Source organism: Phyllobates terribilis, unplaced genomic scaffold, assembly GCF_046119375.1.
Source record: "Phyllobates terribilis strain yellow unplaced genomic scaffold, ASM4611937v1 Scaffold_1__5_contigs__length_1240528914, whole genome shotgun sequence".
Lineage (NCBI taxonomy): Eukaryota > Metazoa > Chordata > Amphibia > Anura > Dendrobatidae > Phyllobates > Phyllobates terribilis.
This window is the reverse complement of record NW_027362761.1, coordinates 1,163,556,097-1,163,574,490: the sequence shown is the minus strand read 5'-3', so window position 1 is coordinate 1,163,574,490 and position 18,394 is coordinate 1,163,556,097. Positions and strand designations below refer to the sequence as shown.

At 41.1% G+C, this 18,394-nt stretch overlaps 1 protein-coding gene across 2 annotated transcripts in view; it reads right to left on the bottom strand.

Annotated features, from left to right (window-relative positions):
• Window positions 1-4,333: 4,333 nt before the first annotated feature.
• FAM53A (family with sequence similarity 53 member A) overlaps window positions 4,334-18,394 on the bottom strand; it is a 79,502-nt gene continuing 65,441 nt past the window's right edge. For both annotated transcript variants that reach the window (XM_073649106.1, XM_073649105.1), the window contains exon 5: window positions 4,334-5,389. In XM_073649106.1, coding sequence (XP_073505207.1) covers window positions 5,111-5,389 — 279 coding nt within the window. In that variant the 3' untranslated portion in view covers window positions 4,334-5,110. The remainder of the gene's footprint in view (window positions 5,390-18,394) is intronic.

Below are 18,394 nucleotides of genomic sequence, written 5' to 3'. Positions count from 1 at the left end.
TCTGGTTCCAGCGACTGGTTTCCTGTTTGGGATATTTGCATACATTTTATTAGGAGTAACTATTGCTGACTGAAACCAGATGTTTGTTATACGTTACATGGGAAAATGTAGGAAAATATTACAGAACATAGGCGTTAAAGGAATCCAAAAGGTGCATAGAAATTTTTTTTTTCAAAAAAAAGAATATACCAGGGGCCCTCGTTGGGGCAATGATTTGTAGGATCTACACCAGGTATAGAAGTCAATAAAAGTGATCAATTAAATTACCCTCGAAAGCCATACATTTATCACCACCCTCCCCATGATGTCCGTTTCCAAGCTCAATTTCCATCTATGGCCGAATTTGCAGCTACTTTATGGCCATCTGGAGAAAAAAAAGCCTACAGAGAAAAGGCTCCCCACAACCACACATAAATGCAAAGCTTAGTGTAGTGTTCCCAGTCCCAGAACCTTGGTGCACTTAATTCCACCATGTATATCTTTTGCCGTGATATTTTTCTTTCAGTAGATTCCATTTCCATCACTAGATAAACACACGACCCCATTTCCTTCTAAGAGGAACCGGTCGTCTCAGCATTCCACATCTACACACCATAGGCTGGTTAGCTCTTGTGGTCCAGATTCTCTCAGATATTTCAGGGACTTAACATTTTCAATAAATTTTTCAATATTTTACAAATCACAGATTCTTTTCCACAAATACTATGTAATGTGGGTGGGGTACTCTAGGAGTAGAAGAAATCCGTTAGGGTGCTTTGACACTGCAATTTTTGTCCTACTTTCATTGGTCCTGTCAGGACTTATGTCCAAACCCCCCACCCCGCAAAACGAGATTCGGGCATATGCGCTAACGGGGCCATAGTCTATTACCATGTGCTTTGACGTGCATCATTTTTGAGCGTGTATGACTACTGGAGGCAGATACCCAGACGCAGTCTACTACGTCTGAGTGTCCACCTCCAATAGGTGTACACGCCTGAAAATGATGCACAACAGAGCACACAGTGACTCCGTCTGCCAAAGACCCCATCGGTGCATATGCCCAAATCCGGTTTTGTTAAGCCACGATGAGACCAACAAACTTGGCGAAGAAAGCCATGTGAAATGGGCCTTAGCGTTCGCTTGCACTTTGTATTCCATACATATAAGGGACCAGGGGCAAGACAAAATCGTTCTCAGTAGGTGTTTCAGAATGTGAGCCTCGTTAAGCCTAGGATGATAGAATAAAGATAAATTAACAAAACGAATTAAATTTCCCTGTGACCCCTCTCCACCCTCTGAGCATCTCCTCAAACTCCTTTTGGGTCTACACATTCAAAGTGCAACTCTGCTGTCACTCCTTTTGTGATTGATAGATGCCATTTCTTAAAAAGTGACTGATTGCAAAATTTGCGCCCTTTTTGCTTTTACAATTTCATAGTTAAAGAGGACCTTTCACCAAATTTTTCATGCTGTACTGGACACTTGTTTTTTTAAATTTTACCTCTCCACTGTGACGATATTAGCAATGAAAGTACTTGGTAGCTAATGAGTTAATTTTTGTAAAGTCCAAGTGAGCTTAACGGAATTTTCACTGGGGGCGTTTACTTTTCTCCCCTGTATGATGTTGACCAATCATAAGCAGACAGTAATATTCAGGAGAAAGAACACACCTCCACCATAGCTTAGAGCAGACTACTCCCATGTGAGACATAGCATCAGCCTTATCTCACTGTAGAGCGATTACAAGTTTCTGTGAGCAGACCTGAGAGTGATTACTGACACTTTTGAGCTTTCATCTCCTGGCAGTCTGTGTGGGGGTTGGAACACAACAGCCGAGTTTAGCTGTGTCACATTACAAACAGTTCTATTAGCATTACTCTCACAGCACTGTCACCTTTGCTAATGCAGGTCACCATCTGCCTTCTCAGCACGAGTATGGCCAGACCTTGTTGGTAGTGCATACAGGCACAAGGTGGGTCATACGCACTACTGAGTCACATTATGAGTTGAAGTAATAAAATTCATAAATAATTGGATCCTCCTATAATTTGAATTATCACTGCTTTTTTGTGGGGGGATTTGGAACCCAGCTCTCAGTAGGTTAATTAATCTGGATTCCATAGAACATCGATGCGTCATTTTTTAACTTGAATCTTTTGTTCACGATCTGATGTGGGATTTCAAAGTTCCCTTAATTTTCTTGAGAAGCCTCTATGTATAGTAGAACTTTTTATTTTTTTATTTTTGGAAGGGGAACAAAATAGAAAAATAGTAAAAATTCCAACATTGATTTTTGGGATTTGAGTCTCCAACATTCACCAGTAAGTGTATATGATGTTAATTTTGTCAGGATGCTCATGGAAGCCAATTTGGCTATAGAAAATGTATGTATATATTTTTTTTACATTTTATTGCCTTTACTTAAATCATTTTTATGTTATTTTATGAGAACCATAACACTTGTTTTTTTTGCATGACAAATTTTTATTTTTTACTGGTACCATTTTGTTGTGCAAACATTTTAGGCAATTCCGCCATGTATGGGATAAATTGCGCTTTTGGTTTATCAGTGGGCAACATGGTGGCTTAGTGCTGGGATCCTGGACAACATCAAATCCCACCTTGGACAACATCTGCAAGGAGTTTGTATGTTCTCCCCGTGTTTGCGTGGGTTTCCTCCGGTTTCCTTCCACACTCCAAAGATATTTAGATTGCGAGCCCCAATGGGGACGGTGATGATGTCCCTTGATAAAAAGGTAGCGTCAGACGTGTACACTCAACACCATTCACTTCAATGGAACTGAACTGTAATTGCAAACCCCATCGATGGGGGGGCACGGTTTTCAGAACAAATCAGCCATGTATTTCTAACCCTCGCCAACTAGAGATGGGCGAACCCAAACTTACGAGTTCGGCGTTCGTACTGTACAGTTACTGTCCGGTGCTAAACGCCAAACAAGGACTTTCCCCGGAAGGAGAAGAGGTACTGGTTGAAGTTGTGGTACCCGAACCGAATTTTGAAATAAAGTTCAGATCGGGTAACAGAGTAGGTCCGCCCATCCCTATAGCCAACCCCTCTAAACTAGCGGTAAACACATAAACATCATCCAATCTTCTCAGCATTCTTATTTTCTTAAACCATTGTTTCTTTAGGATCTGGATACCTTCAATAATTTTGCGCTAAAAATTATTTTTGAGCTAAAAATTATTTTTGCATTAGGTCTTATAAAAAAAATTCACAATTTGGCTTTTTCCAGGCTGTTTTGTTTCCCAGCACATTGCAGGCAACACAATGTGTTAAAAAAAACCCTGACCGAATTTGCGACCCTCTTATCCGTCTTTTTCTAAGCTCCTCCCAGCTGATTTATGACCACATGAAAGTTCAGTTGAACTTTGTGGTCACAAATCAAAAGACGGGAGTTCAGAAAAAGATAAGTAAGAAAGTTACAAACTCCCTGTCAGGATGAGCTGAGAGACGGATTGTTCTGCATCCAGTAATGTGCAAAGAGACAATGGGGCCTGAAAAAGCTAAAACGGTCCAAAATTTTCAATTAAGCCCAATTGGAAAAATAGTTTTTAACACAAAATACATGCATTTAAAGTTTAAAAAAAAAATCCCAAAAGGTGTCCATACATTTTAAGGGACCATACACCACAACGTAAACTTCTGCATTGTATGTAGACAAACACTGTGTGAGCAGCTTAGATTCAATCAACTCGTGGCCATTTCAAGATTTTTCTAATGTCTTACAAAAACCTGTAATTTCTGGAATGTAACCCCAAAAAAAATATAAAATCAGACAAAAGAGATGCAAAGCAAATTAATTTCTTTTTTTTTTTTTTATTTATTAAAGGACAAATTTGCCTTGTATTGCTGAGGGTGTGACCTCTTCCTGTGGAATTGATCGTTACTTTACAAAGTCCCTGTCTAAAGTTCAAGTGCTCCAATACATTCTTTTTTCCTTTGAACGGTAAAAAAAAAAAAAAAAAATTAAAACAAAAAACGTAGTAATGACCTACGAGGCATGTAACTACTCGTACTTACAAATTAACACAATGCAAGAAAGATCATTGCTTTGTTCAAGGTAAAAAAAAAAAAATAATAATTATCCAATTAAAGAAGCAAAGTTTGAAGAGAGCTTTTTTTCCCCCCTCATTAACCCTTTAAGGTCACTAGTACATCTTTATTAACGTACATAAAAAACGGAAAAAAAAAGTTGTACATATAGTTTTGTAACCGCTGACTAGAATTTATATATCCACATATATGTGAATGTATATAAAAAAAAAAATGCGGTTAGTTTTGGTATTTTGGACCAAGTGTGAACGCTAGACAACGTCTTAAGTCGACTATTTTGTCTTTTTTTTTTAATTATTTTCCTTGTAGAACTTTAAGCTCTTTTTTTTTTTTTTTCAAATATAGAACATATACCTGCACCCGAATCACGGCAGACAGATTGTATATTATAGAATGCCCTTCTGAAAAATTCATTCAAAATAGAGATGCTTTTTTTAATTTTTTCCAGAACTGTAAAAGCCATAGAAATGCAAAAAAATATCTATTTTTTTTTTTTTAATTCTTTTTAATTTATTTATTTTTTATTTATTTTTTTAATAAATGTCTCCTTGAAACTCTTCTGCTGTCTTCTCTCTGACGTATAGCAGCCTAGTATGTGCGACGTGCGCAAAAGTAAACAAATTGTACTCGCTGAGACGAACACACCCCGCAAAAAGTGAGGTTATATAATTACGAAACTAGCTTAAAATAGTAGTCCTTTCCCCTCCCCACCCCCCCAACCCACCCTATGTATTGAGCAAAAAAATATATTTAGGCACTCGCTGTCAGCACTTGTAAATGCAATTTCCCTTCCCCTCCTGTCTATAGGAAACCGGTTGAGTACATTCACATCTATTTAGCTTTGTACGGATAGCCCCACATACTAGGCAGCGCCGAAAATACAGCCAAGGTTGAAACTTTTTAATGCTCAGTCTTTTTCTTGTCCATTTTATTAACTAAACAGGTGACTAAGCCACAACTCTTTCCACTGGGCTCCTCGAAGGAGGGCAATGGCAACAGAAGGCACGCATCTACCAGGGAGGACGCCTTATCCTACAGAGGCAGAGAGATTCAGTTGTTCTCTATTTCTTCCAGGTCCAGCTCCTCGCAATCTATAGGAAATGTGGTGCTCTCACAGTCACTTAGGTCTTCCTCGCTTTCGCTCACTGTCGCCTCCCTTGAGCAGCCGATGAGGCAGGTTCCTCTTCCGTCCGTGGTCTCCTTGACGGGGCTGGAGCCAGGAGTGATGATATTCATATGGTCGTTGGAATCGCATGGGGAGGAGACGATGGTCTTGAGGTGGGGATCGTCTTCATCTTCATAGTCCAAAGAGCACAGACTTTTCGAAGTCTGTAAAGAGAAAAGAGAAGAACATTAATACAAAATGTCCATAAACTTAAGCCTCATTGATTCTTCCTATAAGCTCAGGGAAGTCAAAGGGTCACATCTAAACAGGGGCATTCAAGCGTAGAGAAATCATCTCCTATCCACTTTATTTACGGTCTGTGGTATTGCGCAAGAAACCTGGGCACTGATCAAACTGTGTGAACAGCTGCTCATTGTGTCGGACTTATGGCTGGAAGGGGACAAGGGTCTACTCGTTGTGAAGTTCGGTGAAGGATCCAACATTAACAACCACAAAGATCAAATGCCTATCACATTGGGTAGATGATAGAGATGGGAGAATCGAATTGCAGGACTCCGTTCCATCAGCCAGGTCAGTACTCAATGACTGCTGATCGGGAGGCCTACAAATCTCCATACTTTCCAAGCTTCTCTTTTGATTAGTTGGGCTGGTCCGATGATGTGTGTACGTCACGCCGCAATAATGTCATGCCAGTCTGGCTAATCAGAACAAGAGCCGGGTAAGGTTTGGAAGCAAGGAGATTTATACGTTTTCCGTTCAGTGGTCACAGATTACTGGCCTGGACGATGGGCTGGAGTCCTGCAAATCAATTCTTCCATCTCTAATGATAATTTATCTAAGCCTTTAAATCAATCAAGCCTATAAACCATCTTAGAGAAGCGTAAGTTTACAAAGTCAAAAGCTACATGGGCTTGGAGGTTGACAACTTTCTTTTCTAAATCAGAAATAGGCTCATAGCAGTTGTCACTTCTCTTCCGGCACCACCCCAGGGGGTGAAGATGACTTTTGAGGGTACAATCCGTACGATGTACATAAGATGCCACTACTACTAAGGGCGCCATTTATGGCCCGATTTCCACAGATCTTGGATAGAAGTATTATTCCGCCAATGTATAGCCATGATATTGGAGTACCTTATTTGCGGCGCTATCATTTGGCCACTGTATGTTGGCATTCTGTGGCACTTAGATTTATGCACTGTACGTATAGTATATTTTATGCAGTAGTTTAGGAGCATTATAACTTTCTCTCCACTCACTGATGCTTTCTATAGAAGACCATTTTAGGTTCATGCTTATTATCCTCACATGGAGCCAGTAGTTGTGATCGGTAGTGGCATCCTGAAAGGCCATTTTAGTCTAAATTAGCTTATAACGTTAACACTGAAGACAGAATTAATTAATTCCCAAATTATTTCTAACCAACTTTTATTTCATGTGATGCCAGATTTTCTGAAACGGAGGAGCTTTTCAAGGGGATTAAGTAAAGCGTAAAAAAAAAAAATCACTTGCCGGCCAACTCGGTACATGAAAAAAAGATTTAGTACTTGTACAACTGCTTCTGGACTTAGGGGTGTGAGCAAATATTAAACTGAATAGAGAGAATTAAGCTTAGCACATGGATTTATAGACCCTGTCCTCTGCCGTCAGATTATGTGTTCACGTGTATATATCTTGTGTGCATGTTAAAAGCGAAAATTGGGACAAAACGGTACTTCAAAAATGCTATCACATTTACTCAAAGATTACGGCGTTGAAACACTAAGGGCTCACACAGACATCCATGCAAATTGGTCCAATCTCAGACCGCAATTCATGGACGGGCCATGGCTGTCCAGACCCAAGCGTGAAACTCTCATAGAAATACATGAAGATTTCATGATCCGGTCGAGTGACTCACAGCCAGTCCATGAATGACCGGATGTCCATGGATGTCTGCATGAGCCCTAACCTCTTCTCAACTGCCCCATACACATGGACATTCGACTTGGCCGAGGATTCATGTATTTTCAATGGAGAAAGTGGAGAAAGCTGCTGCTACCTCTCGTCGTGTTTACCTTCTGGTAGAACAAAAAAGATCATGCGCCCGACTCCAAACTGCCCGATCCTCGTCAGATGATGTCCCATACAAACTAGATGGTCAGTGGATTCTGCCAACTTTCAAGTGTCTAGGGGCCTATAGGCACCTTGGAAATATTCAAAAATTGCATTTTCACATTGTAGAGACTTCAAAAAGCTTTTACCAAAATGTACTGCATCACTAGTCTAAACTTCATGTGTAGCTCAACTCCTTAAATAGTAGACATCCTTGAGAGTAAATTAAGTATGGCAGCTCGCCCAAGAAACCAAACTAAAAAAAATGACTCTTGACAAGATATAGGTCCATCTATGAATCACTAACGTAAAGGTAGCCCAAAGACAAGCAGATATCTCACCAACAATCTACTGTATCTACTAAGATGCTGGCTCAGGCTTAAGCCAGGGAATGAACTACATCCACCTTCGAATGTGTCATCTTCTATCGAAAAAACCTGGTGATTTGCCTTCACACTATTGTCCGTCCTAAAGTAAACATTCAGCCGTGTATGGATATCGCTGTGGTCTCCGAATAAATAAACTCCTTTTTATGGTGTGATTTTTCCATCAAGGTCTGATGTTGCTATCGCTCTACCTCTTTCATCCTGAAAGATGTGGTCAACAGGTGGAGAGCCACACTCGCAGCGAACTCAGGTTATCTTTAACATTTTACTGAACACAATAAGGCAATGTTGGAACAAATCTCTCTAAACATAAAATCTAAACAAGCCGGGCATGCACCAACAAGAACGCAACATAACTAATGTAAAAAAAAAAAAGAGCAGGCCAAACCAAAGAAACAAAAGGCGACAAGAATTGGGAAGAAATGTGCTGAACTGGCAGTTTCTCTGAAGTACTCGGTTAAGTGTATGTTAAGATATGCTAGATCTGTCTCATTTAAAGTGAGTCTGTCAGCAAAAGCCAGAGCTGTCAATAAAAGGAATACGTGGGAGATAGATGTAAAAGCAAGTTGGTTGTAAGGTGCCCTGGAGTTCTTGACCAAGGGGGCGCCCGTAGCATCTTTGCTTGGTTTGAAAAGTCCTTTTTTCGCTGACTCCCCCATAGGTGGATTATAATTTCTCCACATTTTTCCTCCCGATTCCTCACACCACTTTACAAAAAAAATATAAAAAATTCTGCAGCTGCATCCCCCCACTCCCGAATTACTGTCATACTGCATAATGAATTTTAGGACTTAAGTTTTCTGAATAGTTATAGAAAAATGGTCAGGGAAAAGGGAAACTAAAAATTTAGTATATGCCCTGAATAGCTCTAAATATGGAGGAAAAAAATCTGATTTTAAATTAATTCTTAAACGCTTTTGAGACATCTCCTAAACAGAACGGACAACCTTATGATCATCGAGGGCAGCACCGAGTAACGCTCTAACAGCTCGTCCAGCATCGGATCACACAAGGGAAATACTTGTTCAGAAGGGAAGAATTTAACAAAAAAAACAACCTTGCAGCGAGTTCAAGACCAGCTGGGTGTGGTAGCAATGTCTCGGGTTATTTTTCACTTTATCGGTAAAAGTCTATCACCACCATGGGCCATGTTGTACTGTGCATTTTTTCAATGCATTCTTCATGTCCCACCAGACTAAACTCCAAGTCCATTGTCAAGTGAAGCTTCCTGGAGCTGAGGAAAACCATTCTTTACAGTCAATAAGATGATGAACTTTGTGGTCTACGAGTGATGCTGGCAGCCTGCACACAAAATAAACACAGTGCGTCCCAGGTCTACACAACAGAAGAGATCCCCAGACTCTATTCAAGCTCAGAGGACCTGCAGAGTCAACTGCAAGACGAGGCGCGACACCGTGTAAGGACCTGCAGGCATGTAATTGGCATATTACTCTTCGACAGCCAAACAGTATTTTATCAATAGGCCTGGATTACATTCTTCATCGTGACAGCGAGTTACAAGTGCATCTACTGTTGGCTTTTTTGGTGGAATGTCTGGGTTAAAGTGCAAGTCAGAGAAGATAGATTGGATTCCCTAAATTTTTTTTTTTTTGCTAAGCCAGCTGTTGTGATTTCTCAAAGAAAATGACTGTTCTAAAAAGCTGAGAAAGCAGAAGCAGCATGTTCTTATATATATTAACTGCTTGATTTAAAGGCTGTGGTCCGCGCTTTGGTCAATTCTTATATTTTAGAAGGGTTCCTTCAAGAGAAACTTAAAAAAAAAAAAATTCTCTCTGTCTGGAACTTCCATCCGTAATCTGTGGGGACACTTGCTAATAAGTGTTCCATTTCCCTGCAGCACTCCCAGAGGTCAAGTTAAGCATTACAGTGCTAATTCAAGTTAGGTCCTCCAACAGAAAAAGACATTTTATGTGACCCCACTTCTTTCAGGCCAAGACATAAGGATGTTGAACAATGGACTCAACCCATTAATTATTAACATATTTGCCTATAAATGGGTTTTCTAAATTAAAATACTTTAATGAAGAAATTCCATTTTCTAACCATTAAAATCTACATAATACATCAAGATCTTCATGAGTAGAGGTGGTCATTTGTTTGTGTCACTTCACAATTTTCTCACTAGTTATTGCTGGTCTAGAAAAAGTTAAAGAGGATAGAGGTCAACAAATCAAAAATGGCCCCTTTTTGCTCCTATTTTGTCCCCGTTGTTCTCGTAGAGTATTTCGCTTTTTACTTTTTTTTTTTCAATCCAACACACCATTCCAGAGAAGTGGGTTTTTTGAGTTGGTGCTAATTTTTATGCTCTTTGCCAAGGGGGCAATGCTCACAGGATTCCCTGAAGGCGTTCAAGACCATAAAAATTATCACCAAGTAAAAAGGCTCATATCTCAGGAATCGTATGGCGGATTAAAAAAAAAAAAAAAGAAGACTATTCATGCGAGCATCGTGACATAAAGCATAAAGAATAATTGGACACTTTTGACCTGGTCCATTTTAAGACCCTTTCAAAAAGGCCAATAACGCGCGTTTCCCATTATTGGCTTGTGTAAACATATTGCAAAATATTCGACAGCTAATTGGTGGGTTTATTCAAGATATTATTGTTTGCAGCACATCAGCCCATGTAAACAGGGAATATGCTGTTAATACTATGAATGCTGTACCGGGAAAGAGCGATGGAAATTAACTATCTTTCTGTCCCCATGCAGTTTACATCGACCTGTATGAATGAACTTTAAATGAGAGGCGATTGACTTGTCTAGAGTCAATGAACACTCGTTATGAGCAGAAGTCCGAAAATCTTTCAGGAACATGCAATCAGATCTCTTGAATCCGTATATCTGGATACACACAACGGTAATGAACCAATCAACCTAGAGAATGACCTTCTATTGGATACACAAGCAAACTTGTTTTTTTTTTTTTTTAAATAAAATGATGCTAAAAAGCTTTAGAAATATTATTAGATGACCACTTTCCAAGAACCCTATAAGCCACCACCCATAAATTAACATCTACACTCACAAATATAAAAAATAAAAAAAATGTACCCAATGTAACAATGATGGACTAATTATTATTAGTCCATCTTTATTACATTGGGTACATTTTTTGTTTTTTTATAATTCTTTGGCTTTTTTGATACAGCCCAACTGTTGGCAACATTTAATGTTAAAGGCTAAATTCTATTTAAAAAAGAAAAAAAAATATATAGAAGCTCATTCTTAGAAAAAGAAAAAAATCTCCAGATGGAAGAAGTCCAACCTTCCCAGCACACAATAAAAAGTTCTTTGCCTCTATGGAAAGAAAAAAAAAATGAGGCATCTAATGAGATGTCTTTTCTTGTACAAACCCCCGAAGCTTTGCTGTGAAGACATTAAAAAAAAAAAAAAAAAAAAAAAGGAGTACAGAGCACAGAGGCTCACTTCATTAAATGCCATTTTGGGCCTAATTTCACATTGTGATCTCCTCCTCTGCCGTTTCTAAAGGTTACGGAGCAGCAGATGCTCGACGTGGATGCCACCTCCAGAAGCGGTTTTTATTCAATGTTCCGCAAAGAAAGAGGCTTCGAGCTTTCATTCAGAGCTAAGTGCCCCCAGTGTGTTTGTTCCTGTCAGAGCACAAAGTGCTGGCTTGTCTACAGATCACTTTTGATTCCTGATTATTATCTCCGAGACTGGCCATAGTGCTATCGGCTTTCGGGGGTTTTTTTTTTTTTTCCCCCCAAAGCCTGCTGGAATTTGAACTCCAAATGGGTATCCCTCCTAGGCAACAATAGATAAAAAGGAGGCCTTTGACTGTTCATGCGTTGCCGAAAAGAATGGGCCCCGAGTCCATCCTAGCAGAGACCTGTCAAGCACAGCACACTTCTCCTTTCGGCATGTCCCGATTGCAAAATAGCCACTTATTCAACATGGACAGCGTCTACTTGGTCATTCGAGGAAAAAAAAAAGTTAAAACAAAGAAGGGGGGGTTGGGGAGTGAAATAATTCTATGGGTTGTTGTGAATGGATAAAAGCTTACTAAACCACTAAATAGCACCGAGCCTCAGAGGGATTTATGGGATTTTTTTCTATGCAAAGAATGGAAAATAACCATTAACGTTCAGACCCGTGCTCGGCATAATTATTGGCACTTGCCATCTGCGTTCCAGCTTGACAAGCTTTGTCTACAAGGGCAGGAACAACCCATGGTCTCCTCCCTCTGCCGCCATCAGTCTGGGTAATGGTGCAGACATAACCGTGAACTTCATTGATAGATGCTCCCAGCCATATACTAAGCATCCCAAATCTCAAATGGACTGACTGCCCCATTACTAGTAAGTAGTCCAAAGTCAGAAAGCCAAAATAATCTAATAAATGCAACGACCATCTGGACAAAACTTTGCAGAGTTTTTCGGATAGACTTGGGATACTACCTTATGTGTATAGTTCTTCCAGATTCTTCCCTTGACAAATAGCTTCAGGAAAATAGAAAGATCGGGCGTGCTCAAGCTGAAAGCCCGTACCTTTTGTTCTCGATGAGCTATCTGGCAGTAGCTCACCGCCCCATTGCAAAACAAGCTTACTCGAGTGTGCATGTGTATAAGAATGGAGGAGCAAATAGATGCCAGCCCATACCAATCCAACAAGGATCTCTTAAGTGGTTGTCCCACGAAATCCAGGAGTTTTTCCGGGTTTTGAGCCCCCCATTGAGAAAGAATGCTTATTACTAGGGCTTGTCCATCTATCACATGGATGGTCATTTATATTAATGGTCGTCATGTAAAACTATACTCCCACCAGTATGGGAGATGTCAGACAAGACACATTTTCTGTTGGTGAATAAAGTTAACAGGGATCAACTTAATCGATGGCTTCAGCTTCGAAATAAAAAGGGACCGTCATGGCGAAACACCCTCAATAAATATGGGTTTATTCACTACTTTTTATTATTTTAACAGTAAACCCATGGTAATTCTAAAAAAAATAAATAAAATATATATTCATCTTCTAGACTCCCACCACCTTTATGGAACTGCTGTATGGGTCTCCCCGCCGCCTTGCTTCCTTTTCCAGCGGGATGACATCATATGACCACTGCAGCCAATCAGCGGCCTCGTGCCGTAGGAGCCGGAAGAGAAAGAGAAAAAAAAACTTTGTTCTCTTTTAAGCTGACCAAGGGCATTGGTAATTTATTCCGAAATCTGTGGGAGCTGAAAGTTCCTTTTTTTTAAGGACTGATGTCATGTCCTTTTTTTTTTTTTCTTTCGCAACACTAACTTTGCGGAAAGTTGCATTAAAAGTGTCTAATTATTTGTTTATATTATTTTATTAATTAATAGCACCATCATATTTCCAACTGCCCCAAAGAAATATGGGTAACTGGCTAGAGAAGAAAAAAAAAAAAAAATAGGCCAAAAAATATCCTATGTCACAGGACTTGCCCAGGCAAGAACATTAAAAACTTTAAACTAACTTTTAATACTAAGGGGGTTATTTCAGCACAATAGATATTCAGAGACTTAAAAAAGGAATTAGACACAAGCGAGAAAAAAAAAAAAAAAAAAAAAGATACTTTTGCCCCCTCTCTGGAAGGGAACGAGCCAAGTTTCCCCCTCATTAAATCCATAGATATTTTGTAACAAGCACATTCTGTCAGGCCACACCACTTTTCTATAGGGGATGTGACAAGTGCCGGCAGCTGCCAGATCAGGCACTTTGCTGCACAAGAGATGAGATGAAAGGACAGCTGCCGTCCGGGGATAAGGCGACCCCCCGAAAAATAATAATAATAAAAAAAAAAAAAATCACCAAATTAACTCTTCAAACTCGCATTGATATTCTGCTCTTGGAGGGAGAGCCAACACTGGTGGCCCCCTCCCCTCAGCATGACAAGAGGGAAACGAATGAGGAGACGGCAGGTCTTTTCAATTCTGCTTGGAGTATCACTTTGAATACTCGCATACTAATTAAAAAGACGGCGGACAAAGCAGAAAGTGGATTTGTGACACTTGGTATTAAAAAAAAACCCCGCAAGATTCGGGGATTAAAACGTGTCTGCAGCTGGAGAATGGCCAAAAGTTTATTGCAAACTTCATAAACTTTGTAAGCCCAGATCTGCTCCTGACCTGATCAATAGTTTGAAAAGGCATATTTAGTAGCGTTCTGTCACCGAGTCTTCATAGAAATGCATCGCTCATGGTGTCTCCTCCGTCTAGTTCTTCATTTTAGACTTCTCGAACCTTATGTATATTACTTAAAGTGTAACCTTCGATTTAATTTTTACAACATAAAACAATAGTACACATGAAAATAAGCAACTTTGTAACATAGGTTATCTGAGAAATCGGCTTCTTTCTCCTCCTGGGCTGATCTTGCGCTCTCAAATCATATAAAATCTGTCTTCGGCGAAGACAGATTTCCCCATTACTGAGATAGAATTTTATGAACACTGTCATTTCCTATGGAGTAGGGAGGAGCTAGAGACAGACATTCTGCTGCAAGTTCTCCTGAAATGAAAGTTACAGTTCTCCATAGAACTTTATGAGCACCAACTGCCATCTCAGGCCCCCCCCTCCCTCTCTCTACATAGAACTTTATGAGCACCAACTGTCACCTCCTATATCAAGCTCCTCCCTCTCTATAGAACTTTATGAGCACCAATTGTCATCTCCTAGCTGAGGCTCCTCCCTCTCTCCATAGAACTTTATGAGCACCAACTGTCATCTCCTAGCTGAGGCTCCTCCCTCTCTCCATAGAACTTTGAGTACCAACTGTCATCTATTTCAGGCTCCTCCCTCTCTACATAGAACTTTATGAGCACCAACTGTCATCTCCCATCTCAGGCTCCTTCCTCTCTCCATAGAACTTTATGAGTACAAACTGTCATCTATCTCAGGCTCCTCCCTCTCTCCATAGAACTTTATGAGCACCAACTGTCATCTCCCATCTCAGGCTCCTCCCTCTCTCCACAGAACTTTATGAGTACAAACTGTCATCTATCTCAGGCCCCTCCCTCTCTCCATAGAACTTTATGAGCAGCAACTGTCACCTCCTATATCAGTAATGGTAAAAATCTGTATTCACTGAAGACAGATTGTACCCATGAATTGAAAATTTTGAGAATGAATGATCAGTCCAGGAGGAGAAAATGTTGGACTTGTCTAAAAATATACTCTAAATTTTCTTATTTTCATGTGTACTATTTATCTATGGAAAAAAAAAGTTTCAATGATGGTCACTCTTTTAGTCTTCATCTTTTAGAGGGGAAAGCCCCTTTAAGAATGTTGACCAGTCATGGATGGACTGTAAGAGCAAACTAGGGCAGGCCAAATTAGTTTCTGAATATAAAAAAAAAATGGTGGAAAATCAAAAATAGAATTTGCCGCAGTTACCGAGCTACATAGTAGATCCTGAGGACAATACTGAAGGAGACTAAACATGTACGGTAAGTATAGGAATTGTCCATGACCCTGCCCACGGTTCAGATGCCACAGTTTGGCATAGGATCAAGACAGAAAATCGGTCCACGTGAAAAGAAGGGAAGTTTGCACCCTAATCAGTATTGCACAATATTTCTGGGGAATGAGTAATCTGAACATGGATGTCGGCTCTGCTGCACGCGGAACCTCTGCATTTTCAGCCCCTCCGGAGAGCTGCATTTTGCAGAGTCTGTCATTTTTGTGCGAAATGCACTGGAATAATATCTAAAAAGGTTGTAATCGCGCTCATTTCCTGTAACTTGCACAGAGGCCTCATAAAACCGATATCCAGAGAACACGTGTTGCAGGCGGCGTAGGGCTCAGCTGACTCTTAAAAGTGTTTACTACTTGTCCTAAATGAGCGCTACCCCCCTTTTTATCAAGGATTCTGGGAACCTACAATATAATAGGTTTCTATTTCCCCTTTTCACTACGTGTAAGAAATTCACCACCGACGCATCCCTCTAAATTGAGCTCTGGGTAATAAAAAGACAACACAGGCCGCCCTGTCAATATAATGCTGGGCTCGGAGGTGTTCCTGTTAGGAAGGTTTGTTGTGGTCACTGTTATGGCAACGGGTTTTCCTTCCAAGGTCTCCAGCAAGAGATCCTGTGACTGACATCTTGCTTCATCTGGTCGTTAATGCCTGTTATTACTATTGCGTTTCTGTTTAGTCATGATAAATTAAATAGAAGGCTGTCAGGGCTGTGAAACCGGAGCGGAGCGAGTCCTAGCAGAGGAGCTGGGCGGCATCCATCTGCTAAGACGGGCGACACATTCTCATCTTCCATGTGTCATCTCGCGGCCGTGATCGGACCCTCCTGAGAAGGAGCATCAATTTGCTCCTGCAAAGAAAGACAATATCCTTTTCGTCTACCGTCCATATGTCAAGCGTATGTAGATGCTTAATACCATGAGAAGGTTCCTGTAGCAAAAAAGGGTATTCCATTGTGGAGGCCCCTTCACAACACACCCCTCAATTTTAAGGCCAAGAGCTACAAAACTTTCCTCCTCATCTCCTTTGAACTTTTGGTATCAGAGATGGGGGGCAATGACTCTGATCCTGCCTTCGAGGGGATAGGGTCAAGTGAAGCTGGGCATCTACTCATGAAGGGTCTCGTACCACCACATTATCAAACTAGGGTATGAAATAGAAGAAAAACCAGGCACCCAATTTACACCCAAAAAAACCTGTTCTATCTGGATTCAAAGGAGATAAAAATTTGGTCCCCCACATAAAAGCTGGCCATACACGAGAACTCTCATCCATCAGACAGCCATCTTTCTATCTTACCTGACTCCTTCATACAGCTGATTGTTTAGGTCTTTTCAATGGGAAGAAAGAGGCGGCTTATCTACCGAAAAACAACGCGATCGAGTATTGAAGTTCCAACTGCTAGATCTTTCTCTTCCCCAACATCATCTGTTTGGGGAAAGTTGAAAGGCCCCATCCATAAATATCAGGTTGGGTAATCTAATGTGGGGGTATGGGGGCCTTACAGGGTTATTACTAAAATATTGTAATCCACTAACTTAGTCATAAGCTAGGGGAATAACTAATTGATCACTGCCCACCCTCCACTCCGAGTTGGGGGTTCCAGAACCTGGATCTGTAGAGATCTTAAAGGGAGCAGAGGTGCACATGCTCAACCTCTACTCAATTCACTGTCTGTGAAAATCGTGCTCAACCCTACAAAAATAGGTACCAAAATACCCTTCAATAGCAGTCATAATTCTGTACCAGGACATAGGTCTGTGCCCAAAAGAGATAAAAATGGGCTGATTACACTAAATACTGTACTATCACTACCCATTCGATAGATACCATTCTGGGTGGAGTTGCTCTTTAAGATCTGTGTCCAATGCTACATGCCCAATACAGGGGTGCCCCAGTGCCTCTTTTTTTATATACACTGCTCAAAAAAATAAAGGGAACACTTAAGCAACAGAATATAACTCCAAGTAAATCAAACTTCTGTGAAATCAAACTCTCCACTTAGGAAGCAACACTGATTGACAATCAATTTCACATGCTATTATGCAAATGGAATAGACAATAGATGGAAATTATTGCCAATTATCAAGAGTGGGGACCACAGACCACATCTCAGTACCAATGCTTTCTGGCTGATGTTTTGGTCACTTTTGAATGTTGGTTGTGCTTTCACACTCGTGGTAGCATGAGACGGACTCTACAACCCACAGAAGTTGCTCAGGTAGTGCAGCTCATCCAGGATGGCACATCAATGCGAGCTGTCGCAAGAAGGTTTGCTGTGTCTGTCAGCGTAGTATCCAGAGGCTGGAGGAGCTACCAGGAGACATGGAGGGGGCCGTAGGAGGGCAACAACCCAGCAGCAGGACTGCTACCTCCGCCTTTGTGCAAGGAGGAGCACTGCCAGAGCCCTGCAAAAATGACCTTCAGTAGGCCACAAATGTGCATGTGTCTGCACAAACGGTTAGAAACAGACTATGAGGGTGGTATGAGGGCCCGACGTCCATAGATGGGGGTTGAGCTCACAGCCCAACACCGTCCAGGTCGCTTAGCATTTGACACAGAACACCAGGATTGGCAAAGTCGCCCTGTGGTCTTCACAGATAAAAGCAGGTTCACAGTGAGCACATGTGACAGAATCTAGAGATGCCGTGGAGAGCGATCTGCTGCCTGCAACATCCTTCAGCATGACCGGTTTGGCAGTGGGTCAGTAATGGTGTGCCATTTCTTTGGAGGGCCGCACAGCCCTCCATGTGCTCGCCAGAGGTAGCCTGACTGCCATTAGGTACCGAGATGAGATCCTCAGACCCCTTGTGAGACCATATGCTGGTGCGGTTGGCCCAGGGTTCCTCCTAATGCAGGACAATGCCAGACCTCATGTGGCTGGAGTGTGTCCGCAGTTCCTGCAAGATGAAGGCATTGAAGCTATGGACTGGCCGCCCGTTCCCCAGACCTGAATCCGATTGAGCACATCTGGGACATCACGCTTTAGTCCAGGTCTGGGAGGAGATCCCACAGGAGACCATCCGCAACCTCATCAGGAGCATGCCCAGGCATTGTAGGGAGGTCATACAGGCACGTGGAGGCCACACACAATACTGAGACTCATTTTGACTTGTTTTAAGGACATTACATCAAAGTTGGATCAGCCTGTAGTGTGTTTTTCCACTTTAATTTTGGGGGTGACTCCAAATCCAGGCCTCCATTGGTTAATAAATGTGATTTCCATTGATGATTTTTGTGTGATTTTG